General features: G+C 40.4%; 1 protein-coding gene across 5 annotated transcripts in view; it reads right to left on the minus strand.

The window, feature by feature from the left end:
- Positions 1-21370, minus strand: part of pparg (peroxisome proliferator-activated receptor gamma) — a 35817-nt gene extending 14447 nt beyond the window's left edge. Inside the window, exons 1-3 of one of the 5 annotated variants that reach the window (XM_041035094.1) lie at positions 21075-21370; positions 2592-2885; positions 2101-2267 (exon numbers count right to left, since the gene is read on the minus strand). In XM_041035094.1, the coding sequence (XP_040891028.1) occupies positions 2101-2267; positions 2592-2883 (459 nt within the window). In that variant the 5' untranslated portion in view covers positions 2884-2885; positions 21075-21370. Of the gene's footprint in view, positions 1-2100; positions 2268-2591; positions 2889-3164; positions 3185-20457; positions 20581-21074 lie in introns of those variants that run through there. The other 4 variants (XM_041035093.1, XM_041035091.1, XM_041035092.1 and 1 more) reach the window with 4 other exon arrangements.
- Positions 21371-21577: the final 207 nt, after the last annotated feature.

The following is a 21577-nucleotide window of genomic DNA, read 5'->3' on the forward strand; positions in this document are numbered from 1 at the left end:
TTTGCCTGCTTGGCTGACCCCCCTCTTCTGGTGAGTCTCCCCTGAGACTCCAGCAGAACAATGACTACTGTACCTTACCTTCATTCAGCCTCTGAAGGTACAGTACGATTTAAATTAAGTGGACAGAAAAACAGAAACCTCTGTACATTGTCCTGTACAACACTACCACAATGTAAAGCCTCAAAATGTATTATACAACTGAGTCAAAGCACAAATAACAGAAGCAGTTATCTCAAAGAAATGCTTAATATGTTCTGACTTCACTGACCAGTCTGTGGCTCTCTGCACAGAGCCTGTTCATTCCTAGGGATCATGTACCATAAACCTTCTCATCACCAACACGTGCTTTAATTTTTCACTCTCCTTAAACAGCTGGGCACTATAGTTTTAAGAAACTGTTACTCAGAGAGGAGCAAGCAGTTGAGGACTATATTTAGCTGCGGATTTAGTTTACGGCACCAGGACAGTGTATGTGATACCAACTCAAAATAAACTAGAGTGTCTGTGTGCATTGTAATAAAGGAACATGTCACTCGGTGCAGCAGTATCGCTCTTTTAAGTTGTTTTAATAGTTTTTGGATGACAAAGGAGCTAAATATCAGGCTCAAAACATTATTTAGTTTAAAAAATAAATCTATTGTTGGTTTTATCTTTTTTTCAGGATCGGTTGACAATAAGAAAACTATAGAATATTACCAGGCTTACCCTGCACGTAAGATAGTATTTATAACAGGTCTATTGTATTATAGTGAGTTACACTGTACATGGTCACTCATGGATTTTTTTTCTTTGATGGCAACAAAGTGAAGGTTTTTAGTCCAAATTCATTTAGTAAAGATCCTCAGATGATCTGTAATTTTAATAGTTACCCATAAAATCTAGAAATGAATGCATTAAATATAATATAATGTATAATATCAAATACTACTGAAAAGTTATATGTCAGATGTGATTCCTTGTAACTAGTAATCACATCTGACAACATTTACTATATTCTCTTTTAAATCTTACAAAGCTGCTCTTAGCCTTCAGAGACTCTCTGAGGGTGACAGAGGAATAGTTTCACACCCGTGTAAATATCTTGGAACCAAACTTAAAAATGCTCACATCAATCTGCTATTTCTTAAAATTTGTCTGTTCTCTCTATGGAGGACACTGTTACACTTTATAGTCACAGTCATCGTCACACTCTTCTTATAATGTCTCAATATTTCAAAGAAAATGGAAATATGTGTGAAACTTCCCCCACACTCTATTAGTTATTTATACTCTACACAGACAGACAAACAAACAGAGAGTTTAAGGGGCTGGTTGTACGCCTGTCGAAGCACAAGCCTTTGTTGAACCCTTGCAGGGTGGAAAATGTATGGGGCCTGTGGTTAGAGTGACAGACATCAAAAAGGAGAAAAAATGCACACATCTCTCCATGCATTATAACATTTTTATTCCACCGACATGTTTCACCTAAGAGTGACACATAGTGACAGAAAAAGGAAGGCTGGCAGCGAAACAGAACTTTGCAGTAGAAATTGTTACACCCATTACCATTTCCTGACATGACTCTAAGGTGGTATTACTGTCAATTTTTTTTCTTTTCTTTTTTTTTTTTAATCTTGATCATTGTTTTCTGAGAGCAGCAATCAATTATTCTTCACTGATGCAGCTATTAAAATCATATTCATTTCTAAAATGATTTGAAGCCAGCAAGAGAAAAAAGAAACATATTTTGTTAGAAGATTATGACTCAAAAAATGAACTGGCAGCAGAGTGCTGGTTGTAATGTATTCACTCATCCTAACAAAGAATGAATATACTGACAAATCACCCCTTTAACTGGAATAAACCTACATCCGAAATCCCACAAAGCTAAGATCTATCAGCTCAGTGTGATGTGCAATGCAAAGTTGAAACAGTTAGCTGATTAGAAAGTTTATCTGCAGCTATTTTGGTAATTTACTTTATCATTTAAGTCAGTTTTTGAGCAACAATGCCAAACATAAGTTAGCTGCAGCATTTAAATTGTGCGGATTTGCTGCTTTATTTTCCAGTTTCTTTATGTGACTTATTTTCATCTGTACTCATGATATCTGACAGTCTTACCTTACAACCCTCACAGGCATGGACGCCATAGTGAAACCCCGAGGCTTTGTCCCCACACACACGGCACTCGATGTTTAGTGATGTCGCTGACGTATCATCCTGGACCTTGGAGAACACGGGACTGTCAGAGTACTGAGGTGGCGACTCTGGCTCCAGCTTGATTGAATCTGATAGAGGAAATATAATCAGGCAGGTCGGACAGGCAGAAGGTAGACAGAGAAAACGAAACCTTTATTTCCTCACCTCTTACTTCCAGTCTTAGGTTTAATGCTCTGTCGGTTAAACCTGGTTTCTTCTAATATGTGTCTTGTAATCTCTAACTGGATCTGACCACTAATCTGATTATTTCAGCACAAGTAGAAATCAATATCCTGATTGACTTTCTTCTTAATGTGGCATTTTCACAATAACACTTATGCAAGGACTTAAGCTACTTATATGAAGTTGCGCAGAAAAGGAAACTAGATGCCCATCACACACACTGGACTTACTGTGTGTGTTTGGCTCCGTCCTGTAGCAGTGCATGTTTGTGTAGTCCATGTTGGTCAAGTGCTCTTCGCTCTGCGGTGGACTGGGGTCATAGGGCACACCAACGGAAGAGATGGAGGACACAAGCGAGGGAGACAGGGAGGAAGGGATGGAGGAGGATGAGATGGAGGCATAGTCTAACGTGGACAAATGCTTCATGTCGAGGGAGTGGGAGCTGTCGTCCAGCTCTGAAAGGTCCACGGCGCTCAGACTGAAACCCACAGGCCAAGCTAGGAGCTGCTGGGTGTCCACCATGTCTACTGTGAAGAGAGAAGAAGCAGTGATAATTTAGCTGATGCAACATCCTCTGTTGAATGTATGAGGCCTTGCTGAGAGAAAACAACACTTGAAGAACCAGAGAGAGGAGGGGAGGAGGGAGAGATCAAAAAAAGGAGAAAAACAGGAAGGGAGATAGAAAGATGACAATGAAAACTTTACATACACAAGCCCACATGCAGCATTGTACATAGTGTTAATAATTAAATCAATGTCAGTTCAGAAAAGTCTAAACATAAACAGTGCATACACACACGCACATGCAAACACCGTGATGAGTGCCTCCAGTCTTCCGGCTCATTCCTGCTGTCTGTCTGTTATCTAGTAAACAAGGAGGCAGACTGTGTCACAAGGAGTACAAGATGAACTCTGGCGCTAAAGAACGCCTCTTGTGCTCAAAACACCGTCTCCCTCTGTTGCTGTTTGGGTGGCTCAGTGTGTGATTGCCCAACCAAAGGACAGAGAAAGCAGGACTGTTTGAGCCTCAATCCGTCTGAGGCCAAGGATGTAGGATTCTGACTTTTGGAGTCTGAGTCTGGATGTTCTGAGTGCTAAAATGAGTTACTCCTTGGTCCTGGGTTGGCACTGAAAAACTGATGTAACACTGTGCGGCCCAGAGCCTTTTTCAACTTTTAGGGATTTTATTTTTATTTCCTGGAAAAACGGTGCTTTGCTCAACTTTATTAAAGGATATGGCTGCCGATTTTCTACATTTTTCGTATGGACAACAAATCCCATGACAATGCATTTGTCTCTCTCTCAGTTCTTTCATACTTCCCTACCGTGTCTGTGGCTCTGTTCCTACTGAAGAAGTAAATCTTGAAACACAGGTCATACATGGATAGATTTTTTTTTTAAAGGCTAAATAATTTTGTAATATATTAGGGCACTACAGTTTTTAGCAAACATTACTCAAAGGGGTGTAAACAGTACATTTATTGGGGACTATTTTTAGCAGTGGATTCAGTGCTCTAGAAAGTATTTATTGCAGCAGGATGATGTATACGAGATTGACTAAAAATAAACTACAGTGACCATGTATACTGTTATGAAGGAACATGGCAGCCGGTGCAGCTATGTATTTTAGTAGTTTCTAAACACTAATGGAACAAGCAATGTCACTTTCTGGTTACACAGACAATAGTTAGTAGTAGGATTCTTTGCTGGTTTGGGTCTTTTCATGGGTTCTATTGACACTAAATATCATCAGTGTTATCCTTTAATAAACTCTGATGCTTGGAGGAAAAAAAATACCTGAATAACGTGTGGAATTCAAGTTGAATCAACATTCAGAAAGTCGTGGAAACAACTTTCAACAACAACACACTGCTCCCTCTAGATAGCTCTGTGTTGATAAAAATTAATGAAGGCTCTTCAGTCATTCCAATATCTAACTCAGATGGTCAGACATTGGAGGAGAGAAGTGAGCTGAGATGGTTAAAGTCCAGTTATCAGAGGTTACTAAAGTCCACATGAAAGCCAGCCACATACAAGGCTATATAATCAGGGGAATGTTTGTACAAGGTTGTTTGTTGATGCAGCCATTAGTAGAATATGTTGTTTTTTTTAAAGGATGTATTGAAATGTTAAAGTGACTTTCTTTGATTACAGATTCTACATAATAGGTAACTGAAGCTGTTCCAATGAATGACAAGAAAAATAGCGAAATATTTTAATAAGAAAAGAGGTCTGAAAAAAAAGATGTTATTCATGAAAAACATGCTGCATAATATTGACAAAAGAGAATTTAATGAATTTATTTAAGGATAGGGCTGGAGATATTCTATATTTTTGTTACAGTCAACAATTCCCACAAAAAGACCAAAACCAATAATTCATTTGCTTATCTAAATGGGTCCCAAATATAAAGTCTCAGTTTTAAAACAGTTTAAGTCAATTCTTCCAACAGCTGAGAACTGTGGATTTTTTACAAGCTTTTCTTAAAAATGACCATTTGTCTTTGGACACACAGACAACATTTGTTAGGTTCCTTTAAGATATTAAAATTTCTGTTCTATTTAAATAAGGAAAAAAACTTTTAATGCAACATTTGAAGGAAGGAAAAAGCAGATCCATGTGTCTTTCTATGTATCAGTGCTGGAAACTATTTAGTTTTCCCACGCTTTTTTCTTTTTTTTTAAGAGGGAGGAAGCCACGCTTAAATTCTGACCCTGATTTAAACTAAAGAAACTATGGAAAGGAAATGACAGACTATCAACAGTTTATAAATAATCAATAGAGTAAAAGGTCTGTGAACTGAACTACATGGTCTGCCAAACAACCTTTTGTAACCAACTCCGAATCTCAAAATAAACCTTCTCTAATCAACCTCGAGTGCTTGATTTGGAGAAAAAAAATGTAACAAAGAATGCGATGAATTATGCAACAGGACAAAACTAAAATAACAATACTCAGATGGCACAGTAGCACCAGGTATAAAAATGGATCCAAATTACTTGGCAAAACAGGCCCAAGGAGCAAACATCCTCCTTTCTCAACTACTTATTGTTTCCTTTTTACTTGTTTGGAATGTGGCAACTAAAATCAGGAGGGGATCCACTTAAAATTCACATCGACTGTGACATTGTTTCAGAACAGGAGAGAGAAAGAGAGTGTGTGTGTGTGTGTCCGTAGGCTGTAGCTTCCACTGCCTTGGAAGCTGCTGAGGGGGAAAATGCTGACTATTAATAACCAGAGAAACCTGGTTACTTTTCCAATTGTTGGCCGGTCGCCAGCCGATCCGAACCTAAAATAGACACAGCATTGGAGCCACTTGTGTCCTGGTTGGCATCAAATCATATGGAGACAGAAATCTAGTGGGAGAGAAAGCTCTAGAGATGAAGAGTGAGTGAGATAAAGTGAGAGAGGTGACAGAGAGCGAGTCCCCAGACCACTTCAAGAAATCAAACGGCACTCTAGAGGTTTTAAGAAAAACCCCTTATCTTAGGAAATCCATGCTCTCTGCTCAACACAACTTGCAAAAAAAAAAAAAAAAAGGAAGGCGGCTGCAGCTGGCAGTTAAACCAAGGTGCTTAAATCATGTCGTAATCTAAGGTGAAACAAGTTTGTACTGTAATTTCTCTCCTGAGAGTGTTTATAGAAATGCTGTAGTACATAATCTACTGAATTCAACATGTTTGTATCTGTGAGTAGTGTGTGGGCAAATAACCTGTCAGACATTATAAAAGGTGACAGATGATTATTAAGGCTTACGCAGTGTGTATTGTGTTTGCAAAATTGTGTACGTGTGTATGTATGAGAGCACGTGCGTGACAGTTTAGCCGGTGTCTCTTGCCAGTTCTCAGATTTCCACTTGTCAGAACTTGTCTTCCAGGTAAGAGTACAGCGTGTAGGAGTACTTTCTATCAGCTATTGCCTCAGTCGTGACATAACGACAAAAGGCCAACGGCAAACTGGCAGGCAGGTCTGGCAAGCTAAGGTACCTGTACAAGCTAGACTGACACTGTGTGTGTGTGTGCGTGTGAGAGAGAGAGAGAGAGAGTCAACATGTGCAGTGAAGAGCATAAACCATCAACAATAACAAAAAAAGGATGACATACCCAATTACCCATAATGACGACAGGAAAGGCATGAGCGAAACTACAAGCTGACGCAAAAGCTGGATAATTAAGTAAAATTATATTACTATAATGTTCACTTTAAGATTGGTAATGATGATGTTCTCACAGCCCGAAAGCAGCAGTTCTGAAAAAGAGGTGAAACCAAGAGGTCAAACAAAGAGATGTGAAATCTTTCCCACAGGGACAGAGTTGCAAAACGAATGAAATGTTTTTTAATGTTCATGTTTCCTCACAACAGCGATGATTTGGTCCAAAATGAACTGAAGCAAAGGCTGTGGATCAGATTACTGCACAGAAAGTGGATGAGAAATAAATTAGCTTTTTATCAGGTTGTATACAAAAAGTCCTTGAGGAGGAAAACACAGCTCGACAAAAGCTTGACAAAAAACTACAAGCATGCAAAAAGCTCACAGTGAATAAGGTCTGCAGTCAGAAAATATTCTGAAGTCTCCTGCACTCCTACACAGCACGCGTCATTTGACAGTCACGCAAAGTGAGGAGTAGTTTAGGACATGACAGAAGTCAACATAGAAGCTGGCCTGGTACATTTAGCAGTGTGAGAGACAAAAGGCAGAACCTGTCCCACTGCATTCAAAGGCATTAACACTCTTATCTTCTCTGTCTCAATAAAAACTATGCTCACTCTCTGAGGGTGAGAACTATACCACTAACGGCAAAGCAGACAATCACTTGATCAAAAGCACTGCTGGAAACTGTATTTTGATTTTTTTGAACTTATTTTGCTGGAATTTATTGGGCTTGATAAAACAATAAAAAAAAAAATTTGCATAAATGTATACCTCACTAGCAAGGACCACGCCACAGCAATGTGAGTTTAATGAGGAGAGGAGGTGTTGGATAAAGGAGATGAATAATGGAAGCAAGGGTGAGGATAAATGTGGTGGCCATCTGATTAGGCTGGTCTGGCATGTCTTGACATTGATGGCTGGGAAGAAGGAGACTCAGGATGGGGGCTCCATCTCAGGTGATGGGTTGCTAGAGAGACTGGGCTGGATTCAAATTTAAGGAGGATATGCCTGAGAAGCGCAACAAGACAATTGAGTTGTGGTGCCCAGGGGACATGAGCTGCACGGAGGGGGAACTGGTGTTCCATAACTGCACAACTGTTGGGGAACAACATCAACTTTTGTTTAGGATCTCTACTACCGTGGTGTTCTCTGAGTAAATGAGCATGGACTTTCTAGACCATTTGTGCCTCCAGACACTGGCGGCTATAATGATGGGGTACAGCTCTTAGAGAGCAGACGAGGGGGAACGAATGATGGATGGATGGGATGATAGGATGTGTGCGCATGGAGATTTTGTGAAGCCTGCAAACACAGGGATGAAAAGAATGGTGTGATGAGCTGAGAAAGGACAGTCAAAGTGGGAGCAGGTACAGGGGGAAGTACAACCTGGCCCCCACCAGGGGCATTAATGAAGCTTGCTGTGGCCCTGGAGGAGGAGGAGGCGCCATGATGTCATGAGTGACAATCCTGGAGGTGGGTGGCTCAGCTGAAGATGCTGGAAGTGTGGGAGGACTGGAACTTGTTGTAACTGGAGTGTTGGTAGATGCTAAGTAAAGCTGGAACAATCTTGTTTTATTAGTGGAGAAACTGAAGGTAATGCCTTTCCTCTTTAGAGCACAAGACGCGCCAGAGTCTGGTCTTTGATATGGAGGCAGCTGATATGACGGAAATGTGCAAGCGCGCCGTTGAGGGTTATCAGGAGTTGGTTGTGAGGGCAGCGGCTGACAAAGAGAGCAATCAGGCCATCCTCCATGTCTATGTTTGTGGCGACTGTGGGCTGTGGGCCTTGTGAATGGAGGAGAGAAAGCTGAAAGCCTGAATAAAATGTCTTGATCTGCATTTTAGGATCCAACATTGCACATGTACTGCAATGTATCTGTTCAAATGGCAAAAAAACTCTATTCTATTCTATTCTAAGTGAGGTAAACTGCAGACAGATAAGTTCCCTCTTGACTTGCTTTCACAACATATAGCTCAGTCTAACACTTGACAAGTTTTCTTGCTGTTGTCTTTATGACATCCTGAAGACAAAAAAAAGACATGTAAAGTATTTCCCCTCTAGAGGAAGGTGTGTTTTTTTTTTTTGTTGTTGTTGCACAGTAAGCCATTTATATTATCGCAGCTGTCCCGTATATATATGAATGTGTATGCGTGAGACACACACACATAGGCAGAAAGAAAGAGTTAGTGCTCAGAGCTCTGTGACTTCCTGACCTCTTCATGTAAAACAGCGTGTGGTTCAGTGTCAGTGACTAAAACAAAGATATGCCCGCCTGCACGTCTGCCTCACAGTCCCCCACAATTTCTTTGAAAAGATGAAGCGTGCTTCACTTTCGCCTGGTTAGTCCTGCATGAGGAAACTGTGGGACACTGGAAAAATCACATGTCGTGATAATGCTGCGGTTTATTTGTAAGCAGCTAAATTTACTGCATGAGACGGTGAGCACGCGCTCTGCTCAAGAACAACAGGGTCTGAAGAGTTGCATGTAATGTAAATGCTAAAAAAGCTGCCTTCCTGCTTCTCTCTTCAGGAAATTGGCACTTTTTTACTTTTGGTGGTGTGAAGCCACTATGGGCAGAATTACCTGTAAGGGCCTTCCCCTGTCTGCACGTTCAAACAGGGGAGTAATGGAAAACCAAGAGCACCTGAGGTGTCAGCCAGAGGTCTGGACAGCCCTCTCGACAGAAACGAGAGTCTCTTCGTGTCTGAAAACCCACTTGCTTGGTTGGTACTGAATTTACTCATGAAACTTCAAAGCTTGACACAGTGGGAGGTTACAGACCACAATCTCTGTCTGCTTGGCAAAGCTCTGAGTAAAACAGCACCCAGACAACCTCTCTCTGATTTCTATTAGATTTCTAGTTTAATTTTTGTTTTTCAAGTTCCAAAGCTAGGAAAGAGGAGCAGTGATAAACATCAGGTCAACCTAAGTGCAGATTGTAGAGAAACTGAAGAAAATGTGCTTGGAACAGTCATCTATGAATATGACATACATGCTCACAAAGTTTTTGAATCATTATACAATTGAGGATATTCTTTAATCCCAAAAATATTACCATTATTTCATATCTAAATCTAACTTCAACCTTATGTCTTTATTTCAAAAGCATTTACACAAAAACACACATAAGACCACAAAGTAAGACAGAAAACTGCCTGGAGGATATGGAGAGTATGGAGCTACTTCACATGACCTAGTTACTGATATTGTTTTTTGCTCATTTAGCCCTTTTGAGGGGAAGAAAAAACTGAAGTTTTTGAAATCACTGGTGCTCCCAAATATGACAACATTAATCTTGCACACAAACCCAAGCAAGCTTATGAAGTGATAAAAAGTCTGAGAGGAGGCCTACTACAAAACTGGTCAACCTACAGTATCTCACTGATGAGCAACAATGTCCACTTTTAATCTACTAAAAGTGCAAATCGACTCACCAGACACCAAAAATGATTACCTGTACAAATGTATTCATTGCAGTTATCTGACCGCCTGAAGCTTTTTATCTGATGTAACAGCAGACCAATCTTTGCAGCTATCCACAGCTCACGCACTGATTCAACATGATGAACTGAATGACAGCAGCACATACGCTCACACGCACACGCACACGCGCACGCACACACACACACACACACATACACAAACACACACACACAAAGGGTCCACTCACCCTGTCTCTCCCGTTTCAGTTCAAAGAGTGTTCAGTGTCAGCCAACTGACCAGCAACTAAGTGACAGTGGCAGTGACAGGAGAAGAAACTGGTGTGTGTGTGTGTGGTCATGTTTTTCCTCAGGAAGTGATGACCAATAGAAAGGGAACTACATACACATTTTCTCTCTCTAACAGAGTCTGGGCTCAGCAGAAGTTCAGACAGCTAACTATCATGTGGCCTGTGTGCGTTTGCGTGTACATGTCTTTCTGTGGTTGTGTGGACACATTTTTGTTTCGAAACCAACATGGTGAGGACATTTTGGCCAGTCCTCACAACTTTTAATGGGCTGTTTGAGGGTTAAGACTTGGTTTTAGGGTCAGGGTTAGAATTAGGGTTAGTTAAAGGTCGGGGTTAGGCATTTAATTGTGAGGTCAAGGGTAGAGTAAGGAGCTAGGGAATGCATTAAGTCAACAAATGTCCTCACAAAGATAGTAAGACAAGAATGTCTGTGTGTATGTGTGTCTCCTCACTTTTGTAATGTGTGCATATCTATGTGTAATTGTACAGTATATGTGTTCCTATGTCTAAATGAGTTTTCTCCTATATAAGTGCTAGGGTACACATTTGTGTGTGTGCATGTGTGCGTGTGTGTGTGTGTGTGTGTGAGGTGGTAGACATCAGATGCAGATGATTTCCTGTTGCTTCACTCTGACAAGCGACCTCATCATGCCTCTCTGGTTGCACTTCTCTCCCTCCGCTCAGTCACTCAGTGTGTGACAGCGGTGACGCACTCACTTCTGCCTCTTCATGCAATACCAGCACAATAAAGCCGTTCTCTGACTCAATTTTAGGAAACATAATGGTTACTAGTACATTTCTGACCAGAAAATGAGAGCAGTTTTTTTTTAAAATATACCTAAATTGTCTGATTTACCTGCATTTATGTTTTTATGCGTTTATGAGGACAACTACATTCTGTTGTTTTCATTTTAAATGTTGTATGTTTTCCTGTTACCTTCAAGGGCTAATAGAGCATATGGCAGGCGGACAACATTTGAAAAAAATAGCCTTTTGGCTAACACAGCACATTCACAGTGATGTTAACCAATATGCATTGTCCTTTCAGAATAAAATCAAACATGTAAATAAACGGAGACAGCACAGTTCAGGTTGTAAGCCAGCGGACGATAACACAACTCTACATAAAGCAGTATCATGTGGAACACTTTGAATGTGTTCAAATTACAGTAGTTAAAATACGCAGTGATGCTCACACACATCTACAGGACAAACAAGAGTGAAGTGTTTTTCTCTTATGGACTGCAGCAATGGGGAATTTCTGCCTTCGTTTGCATTTGTACATAAGTTTCGTGACTATGCAGGGATGCACATAAATTTACAAAGCAAAACATATGTGACAAATGTGATCCTGAAATGAAGGAAATGAGACAGAGGAGTCACAAATGCTGAGCAATTCAAAGACTGAGAGTCTCAGTTTGTCTGCTACAATCAATCATTCACTCACAACTGTTTTGTTTTGACAGAAAGGGTCAAGGCTGGACAGGTAGCGTCAAGTGATCACACATTAGCTTGATGCCAGACTTCACTCCTACACTCCCATGCCACAAGTGTGCACTGGGAAAGTAACCACTCCTTCTAACAATGTAGAGCCAGTTAGTAAGAATGTGGATCTGTGTGTCTTCCATGAAGAGAAGTCATCACTTCTTTGAAAGATTAAAAACAAGAAAACAAAAAATGTCTGATGATGTTTAGATGAGGTGACTGCTTGGTATTTGATATATTATACTAATGTTTATGAAACTGAATTTGATCAGCATTGAAACGTTTTGGAAATAGCATTTGCATCATTTCAAGGCCACCAAAAGGTTTGCACAAGGTGGCTGCCCACACTATGACAGCTCTACCACTGTGTTTAACAGTTTGAAAAAGCTATAGTGCCATAGACTGAAGGCATAAACCTCAGGTGCAAGATGAAACTGTATCTGAAAAACCTCAGTTGTGGGGAAAAACTGTGAAAAATGACTCGGATCAATTTTCCATCCATTAAGAGACAAGGTTGTTGTGTTTCTTTTCATCATGTTATCTATTTGCCAGTGCTGCATGTGCTGAAATAATCATGCACCAAAGAGAATCCACTATCAACTTAACCATGAATGGACTTCAACAAAACCGTTTGTGGCTAGCGTCAGTGTTCAGTGCCAACAGCTGGTTTTCAGTAAGTCATAGGGGACAAAAATGCATTTGCACTTCCAGTTGCAAACACAGACTTATGCATCTTTACCAAGATTTCACCTCTCATGCAAGGGGCGCGTCACCAACCAAACTAAACTGTGAGTTCATGCTAAAAGATGCATAAATAGCAGCAGGCACTGTGGTTGGTGGCTGTTTCGCCCTCTAGCAGTTGTCACCCAGGGGTTGTAACATATTTTATTGGTGAGACAGCATAAACACTGAACTAGAGCAGTGAGGACAAGTAAAGCCAAGGACAGACTTAAAGACTAGCTGAAACCCATGATGGCGGTTTACACCATCATACACGTTTTTTTTTTTTCTTTGACAGACAGAAACACAGAGATGGCACTTTGGGCAATAGTTTGGGTGCGATCACAATCATGCATGAGGTGAACTTAAAAGAACGTTCAACATTTCAGGAAATGCCCCTTTTGGCTTTTTTGCTCAGAGTTACACGACAATATTAACACCACTTTCACATCTGCGCATTAGCTACGGAGCTAGAGCCTGGAGGCATTTAACTTATAGCTTAGCAAAAGAACAGGAAACATGAGGGAAACAGCTTTCAAAGTTCAAAAATGCACCTACCAGCATTTCACAAGCTCAGCAATTAACATGGTGTATCTTACTCTTGGCAAGAAAGCAAATAAGACTATTACCCAAAAGGTCGAACTATTCCTCTGAATTGAGCGATGGCTCTGCACTAAAAGATTAGTGACTCTCTCACTCACAGCACAGTGATATCAACTCCCCAATTCAAATTGTTAATATCAAAATCTGAATGAAAACGACAGGCTGAAAAAACTAAGGGTTAGAATCACATAACAGCACATGGTCAACAGGTCCAGACTGGAACAGCCTCATCATGCCTCTCTGGCTGCATTTCAATCCACTTCTGATGACTGATCTTGGAAAATCAGCTGTCATATCATCAGTTAAGTCATATTTATAATCAGCTCAACAATTGCAATGTGTGCCCAGGGCTTAGCTGGTCCTAGCTCCCAGTAACAATGTAGACAACACCAAATATTTTAACTAGCATTTTACATGCTCACACGGCTGAAACAGTATTGAAATAAAAAGGGCTAATCTAACTATCCAATCTGTCAATCTGCCTTTTGGTCATTGTCTAAAATATAATTATCCATTGTGATTCTAAGAGGAATGGGCTTGCCAGATTTTCACACACACACCTGTACACACACACCCTGATGTTCAGGATGTGTTCTACATCGCTGTCAGAATCATAATGTGACCGGGACGTGAGGTGGACCTTGTATCACAGGACAACAGAGTGACTGAATTCCACTGAAAAGCACTCTGGGGGATTGTACAGAAAGATATCGAACCCTCTCATGCAAACAAAGACACACATTTAAGGACACGCACAAAATTATGCTGCCTATATTTGCACATGCAAGGGCATGTAAGCACACTGGAACATAAAGACTTTCTATTTAAACTGAAATATGGGCGAGGCTACACACACACACACAAGAATTTCAGTATATGGAAAGAGAGAGAGTGAGAGTGAGAGAGAGAGCACCCACTACTGTGGTATATATCTCTATATGTGTGCCTGCTCCATATGCTGCTCTCTGGGAATCTGCAGTTTGCACAATAATCTAAGGACATGAACTTTCCCCTAATTCCTTTAAATAGTTATGAGTTGATGGTTGATGAGTCCCTTGAGCCACAAGAGCTTCCTCACTGGATAAGGGGAAGGAGTGGTGCATGCTGTCAAGGCCTCTCTCTCTCTCTCACACACACACACACACATAAACACACACCACCACACACAAATACATGTATGTGCTATGCTGTCACACAGAAACACATACATGCATGAGGACACATGCCTGCACAGCATAAACAAAGCCAAATTCATGTCACTCTCTCCGTTTATTACAAAAGAACAAAGTCAAATTCAGTCTATCTCTGTCACACACTTGCACATACTGTCACACACACACACACAAACACACACCTATGAGCCTGAAATGGAACACAAGGGTCAGACAGGATAGAGAAAAAGGAGGATGAGGATGAGAAAGGAACACAGACACAGAGATAAACAATTGACTGTATCAGCACAGTTGTCATTTATGATGAAGTCACTAGGGTTAATGATCACTTTGTGTTAGAGTCATCTCAGCTGTGCAAGTTGTGTGAGAAATCACAGCGGTGAAGATTTATTGCTATACTTGTGTTTTGACGTAGACATGGAGGGAGAATAGGGCTACGCAGTAGGAAGAGGGAGAGGTACAATGTGGGAAGGGTCATACCCTGTTCCTCAAAGTGGAGAGGAAAAGACGGGAGTGTGCTGCCTTCAGCCTCAGTTTGGCTGGACAATAACAAAACAACACATGACGTGACTCTCATTCACAGAACATACTGGAAATATGTGTGCTGGGAAAGGTGTGCGCAGATGAAACAGATCAAGAATTGTCTATGAAAAAAGGAGGCTTAAAGGAAATGAGCAAAATATGTCGGGCTTGGCTCAATAACTGACTGTTCGCTGACCCCTTCACCTGAACAGAGACTGTCCAATCATAGCTTAGCGGCATTAACAAGGCACAGCAGGCCTGTCAAACTTCAGAATGTCTGGGGTAATTAACTTACTACCTCAGAACTTCCAAAGTCAAGGGTTAGCATATCGTTAACTACATTAGCTTGTTACCCCGTTTATGATAAGCACGTTCACTGTGTAATATTTCCCTACTGTGCTGAAGTCGGTAATGTTATTCCTACTCTTCATTAGATTTGGAGAAGTTTACACTCCAGTGATCCCAGCTATGATACGCAAGATAACATTACGTCAAGATACAAGAACAATGCTATTTGTTCATTTGTGTGTCTTCCACGAGGACCATCAAAAGGCAAGGATGCTGATTTTTTTTTTTTTTTTTTGCGTGGGACATGTAGCTTTAGCCTCAGGGTTTTGAATGTGGGAGCAACATTAATTAGCTATCTAACAGCTGATAGAATAAGCTATGCTATTGTGATGTGCAAGAATGGAAGAGCAAACATTTATACCAACAAGGGATGCAGCTTAGCAAACAGAATTTATTCATCAAACACTTAGTCACACAGATAAATGCAACTGGAACAACAAGAAACAGATTTTAAAAAAAGTTTCCAGACAGACGGAAAACTATTAACAGTCTTATTGCCATGATCCTTTGGCATTTAACCATTATTAGCCAATTTTAAATTGAGGGGGTGGATTATATTCATCATACATCATACCCAGCAGGGTCTGAACTAGTGATGTCTCAAGCAATGCCACATCCAGTGAACCCATAGGGAACCTTGCGCACATAAAGTTTGAGTCAGTCTTATATTTCCAGTAGGGACAAAGGTTTTGACCTGAGGAACTGTTGTTTGCTCCCACATCTTTCTAAAAGGAAAATTCGGACAAAGGTTGCTCAACATCCCTGCTGTCTGTTGAATAATATCTGTGTTAAAGTGCACTGGGAAAAAAAAATCTTATTATTAGTGTATTTGTGAAATTGTTTGGGAGGATGCGCCACTAAAGCTGAACAGTAGCTGAAATTATTTAGGTCTCAAGGCGAGTCCTAAGGCGAGTCCTGCCTCATTATCTGATCCAGTGGTCGTCCATTATAGCTGGAGACTATATTTGAACCTAATTTTGAAGATTTCTACTAAAGGATAATTCTGATTCATACCAGATTATGTACACAATGACAGTAATAATGTCTTACTCTACATGGATGTTTACAATAGACAGCTTGGGTAAAAAATTTATAATTCACCTTTTATCTTCTCCAAATTCTTTTATCTGACCTGAGGGTTTTTTTAAAACCCTGTCTGTCTGACTGCTCGTGTTTCTTGTCTCATCTGACTTCTCATTACCTCTGCCAAGGAGGGCATGATGATTTTTGTTTGTTCATTTGTCAGCAGAATTGCACAAAAGTACCGAAACTGTTGTTTTACCTCCAGTATACCTATAATGTCTTGTCTGGTCTTCACCTGTCTCTTTTTATTTTATTTTTTTTACTTTTTATTACACCCACTTAAAAATGCACTGTATACATTGTAGAACAGCCCTCTGATGCCCCACCTCTGGTCTCGTTCTGCCACAACCTCTGAAACCCGTCTCCTACCCACTTTTCCTCAGTGGTTGTCTCCACTCTACTTCCTCTTATCACATCTTCCTCACAAAAGGTCAGCGAGGCCACAGAGCTTCTCTACTTTACATTGAGCTCATGTCTAAATAGCCTGTGTCCACTATCCACCAAACCTTCTTGCTCTAACCTGCTTCACCCTTGATTAACATGATCACCCGAAAGCTGCATACCGATCTCAGAGTTGCTGTGAGAAAATGGCATAAATCCCCCGCGACCCAGCTTATCTCAAGGGTTATCAGTCGCTCCTATCTTCCTTCTCATCCAGCATCAGTGCTGCCAAAACTGATACAGATACCATGAAAATGCCTCTTACTGTAAGTGTGAATGGGAGGCAATGGCAGAGACATAACGTGTTTTCAAATTTAATCAGTAAAGTGTGAACAAGACGTGAGAGCCCTCATGTTTAGAACTTGCATTATCTTCTTTCATCCAGACAGAGACAGCATTAAAAATATAAAGTAAGAAGAGGTGAGAACTGAAAACTTGCTTTGATGTTGCACTGAACATGAGTCACTTCTCAAATGGAAGGTGTTGTTGTGATTGAAACATTTTGTCATCGTTGGGAGAGGGAGAAAATGTGAACATCTGTAATGCTTACGACTGATTTACTTGGTGAAATGGTATGTGAAGCCCACTGGCAGGATGTAAAACAAAAGCAAACAAAAATACCTATACACACTACTATATAACTTTTGAATCACACTACTTGTGTCACCTGTTTGCCCAAGAAACGGTGCCAAACGGTTAAGAGAGAATTGGAATTAGATCATTTTGTTCAACTGCCTCTCCAGTTTATAGCCTTTCCAGCTAAAAAGCAGCTGTACAGATGCGAGATCTAACTCTATAATACTACAAAGAATAATCACACTGAAAAGATCCTGTTGGAAATATACTGCAAATCTAAATCCTGATTGTCATTAATTACAATGCAGTCAGTACATAGAACCAGGAAAACACTTTGTGAGGTTGTACAGTAAAAAAGAAAGGATATCGCGGTCTAACAAAGCGCGATGGAGAGATAAAAGATTAACCAGTAGAACTGAAATTTTCATGTGCAAACAACCTGTGTGTGCCATATTTGTTTGCTATAAAAAGGAATCCCATTCTGCAGCCAAAAATGCTGCTGTAAGTTGACAGTAAATTGTGAAATGATTGGCCTTGAAGTTAATAATTACACCTAATTTAAAAAACAAATAGATAACCTTAAGGCTAAACTACACCAGTGTCATCTGATAAAACCAAATCAAAGGTGGGCTTTTTGAAAACATTCACAATAACAATACAAAAAGCTGAATTCTAGTAAACAAGCCAGGATGTCAGTGGTCTAGAGGCAAAGGTGGTTAAGTATCTGTGGCCTGAACTGGAGCTTGTCACTACCTTTTTATCTGTATATTCATACAGATACTAATGCACAGTTGAACGTCTTCCTTCCTTTCATGCTGTGATTCGGTTCAGATCTTACAGAAGTTTTGTATATAACTTTTTAAAGCCACTGCAGCTGCTTAGAAGACTGACAACTGCTCCTTCTAGTATTTTAAAACAGCACCGATCTTCAAAAAACCAAGGTGAATCCTGGTGTAGAGGCCTGAACTGTGTCTTTACACCAACTCGAATAAAGCTTTGTGTGGAAGGAAGTTGTCTACAGAGAGTTAAACATGGCTTTCAGGCCATGTGAGGGGACAACATAAACACAGCACTGTATCTTGAGACACTCCTTTCATTTATGACAGCAGAGCAAAGTCCGAATCTGTCTCAGTCATTCACACATACACACACACACACACACACACACACACACACACACACACACACACACACACACACACACACACACACACATATATACATACACACCTCTCTTTAGGAATTATATAACTTGATAAGCAATAATTGACTGACTGGTGCTGTACCAATACTCTCAGTCAGGCAGTCAGACTTTAAGCAACTCAAGCAGAGATGACAAGAATATTTGACCTGACAACACGTGTTTTCTTGGGACTGATTTCAGTTTCCTGGGATTATAATGTTAAATTTAATCCATTTGTGTGCTATTTACAAGTGTCTACATTTGGTACATAAAAGATCCAAAAAAAGAGCTGCCAAAAAAAAACGAACGCTTGAAACACCAATATATCCTGTTGCTACGTCATTACCAAATAAATATGACAGTTAAGCAAATTATTGCATTTTAATGTGAAAGGGATATGATGACATGGATTCACATGGGCAGTGTTAAATGACCTTATATAACTTCTCCAAAATAGATCCTTTCTCAACCACAAATTTATCACAAGTTCTGTTACTTTAAAATATCTACGTTACATCAGTGGTGACATTTTAACCTTTAATAAACTTCACACGTTTGCTATCATTCTGATAAACAACAAACAATTCATAGAATCAGCTTGATTGTGATTCATTTCCCTAATGTTACTGAATCATTATGGAATTATCTGTAACAAAACAAATCTATAACTCTAAGTATTCAGCTTTTTAAAAAGTATGAAAAAAATTGTTGTCAAAAAAGTTGATTGTGACTTTCTCCCTTTTTCTGTCATTTACGCTCAGTCTGGGTGACTTTTAGGAGAGCATCTTTACTTCTGGGAAAAGACCTTTGCTTTTTGGCACAGAGCTGTTGCTTTCCACCAAAACATATTATCACTGAGTATTAGGACACAGAACAGCATGACTCTGAAAAACCAAACAGGTGGTTTGGCATGTTTTAGCTCATTTACTAACAACATGTAGGCTACGTAGCTTTCAACTATTTTCCATTTGTGCAAATAGATTCCTGTCTCCCAGGCAGCATTAGGTTTTAGTGTTGAAATAAACTTGCTGAGACTGTGAATTAGCTTGAAACAGATAATCCATAGCAGTGAACTTTGCTTATAGGTTTATTGTGTGACAATTGGCTGTCTGCAATTTCAGCTGCATAACCCCAGTGACATAAGGTTTGATCCAAAAAGCTAAAAGCAGATGTAACGGTAAGGAACATACATCTCAAGCAAATGTATAAACTCTGCAGGATATTTTTTAAACAGAATAGTGAAATTTTTGGAAATTAATGGCTGACGGACGGTGGCAAAATACCTTGTGTTAAGTAAGTGGACCAAGCACAGGCAAAAATACTCTAATACTAAAGTGTTAAAAAAAAATCACAACTACACTTGTCCAAGTTATCCCATCAGACCTAGGAACATCTAGACAATAAAAGGCTTAAATTACTTTATATGTATACACATTGTATACACATATGCTAGAATATGTAGAAATGCATTTTCCTCAGAAATAATTCTCTGTACATTTTCCCAAAGCACTCGCTGTGTTATCAGATTATTGACATGAAGATCATACAAAGTGATAAATGAAAGTCAACCACAGATAGGGTGAACAACTATTCTCTCTGTTGGCAGTGACAGTTTGAGTCTTGTACAACAAAGTGATAAGTTCTCCTTCCGAGTGCCATTATTAAAATCCTAATAGAACAACATTAGGCCATTTAACAAGAGCCACACAGCAAAGAGCCACACAGCAAAGAGCCACACAGCAAAGAGCCACACAATAAACCTCAGCGATAAATCAGTGTTGGCCCCTGAGCTTGTGTCCACATTATTGCTGAGTCACGACCAAGATTTTCCAGTCATTTCAAAAACACAGAACTGCCTGAATGTTGTGCAATCTCTACAAATTCCTCACATGACACAGGAAGTATAGACACGAAAGAAGAATTCAAAAAGTTAAAATAAGCAAAACCTTTCAATTAAAAACAAATATTTAAAGTCTTGTTTTACATCTATCCCCTCTACTGGAGTTCCTCATAAAAACTGCTCATCATTAAAAAAATCCAGAGGGAGCGACACACAAACAGCAGCCTCTTGAACTCACCTGAGAAGCTGTGACCACTTTGATGGTTAAAATCTCTGCCTGGTGTTTGCATGTCAAGCTCACACTAACACTGTGGCCCGCAGACTAACTATGGACCAACATCTGACTGTGTGCCAGTTGTCAGTCCTGTGGCCGCACCCCCCCCACTTCACCACCCTCACCATCACTACCCCCCCACCCCATCTGTGCGCCACTGGCAGCCACTCACACTGCAAAAAGTGTCCACCTTAACATGATATTACATCCGGCAGTCTTGAGCGCTGCTTAAAGCAAGGGGGCTGATTATTTATTTATTTACTGACAAGCCAAGAAAACTGAAGGGGTTTCCCACTTCAATTTTTCAACACTTTTGAGTTCAGATGATGCTTATTTGTTTTGTTAAAGAAAACAAGCGGAATTAATTCTTAAAAAAAAAAAACAGTGGCAGATTTTGCACAACAGCGTGCTCTTTAAAAACGCAGACTCGATCTTGGCGGATTTAAATAACTTTTTTTTTTTCTTTTTTTTAAGGTGGTTTCCAAAGTTTTACCCCCGGGTCAACAGCCACACGCACACACAGACACACACATGCACACACAGAGAGCAGCAGACTGTCAACCGAGCGGAAGGTGACTGACCTGAGCAGTGTTTTGAAGCGCAGAGCAGACAGAGCCCACTCGCTGTTTCTGACGCTGGATCGTCTTCTTCGGTCGTGAAACGCGAAGGTTATTTGCGCGCCTGGCGTCGGACAGTCGCCGTGGCGTCTCGCCGCTTCCACCGGGGCGCAGTGTCAAAGCGGTCAGGTCTGTTTGCTGTGGAGGTCTGTGGTCATGCTGGCGTTACTGCTGCTCCTGTTGCTGTCGCTGCTGCCGCCGTTGTGCTCGGCGTCTGCCTGCCCCTCTCTCTCCTCCCTCCTCTCAGCACAGCCGCCCGGGATCCTGAGGACACACGCGGAGGCATCAGATTACCCATTCACAGCTCTGATTTACTTCATTTGAAAGGTTGTTTGGGAATTTTTTTTTTGTTTTGTTTTCAGTTCGTTTGTGCTGCATGTTCGAGCCAGATATTTGTATTATTTGTTAGGCTGTTTGTTTACGCTTGAACACTAAATTTGGGGTGAAGCCAAATTGATTAACTTAAC

Source organism: Toxotes jaculatrix, chromosome 3 (genome assembly GCF_017976425.1).
Source record: "Toxotes jaculatrix isolate fToxJac2 chromosome 3, fToxJac2.pri, whole genome shotgun sequence".
Classification (NCBI taxonomy): domain Eukaryota; kingdom Metazoa; phylum Chordata; class Actinopteri; family Toxotidae; genus Toxotes; species Toxotes jaculatrix.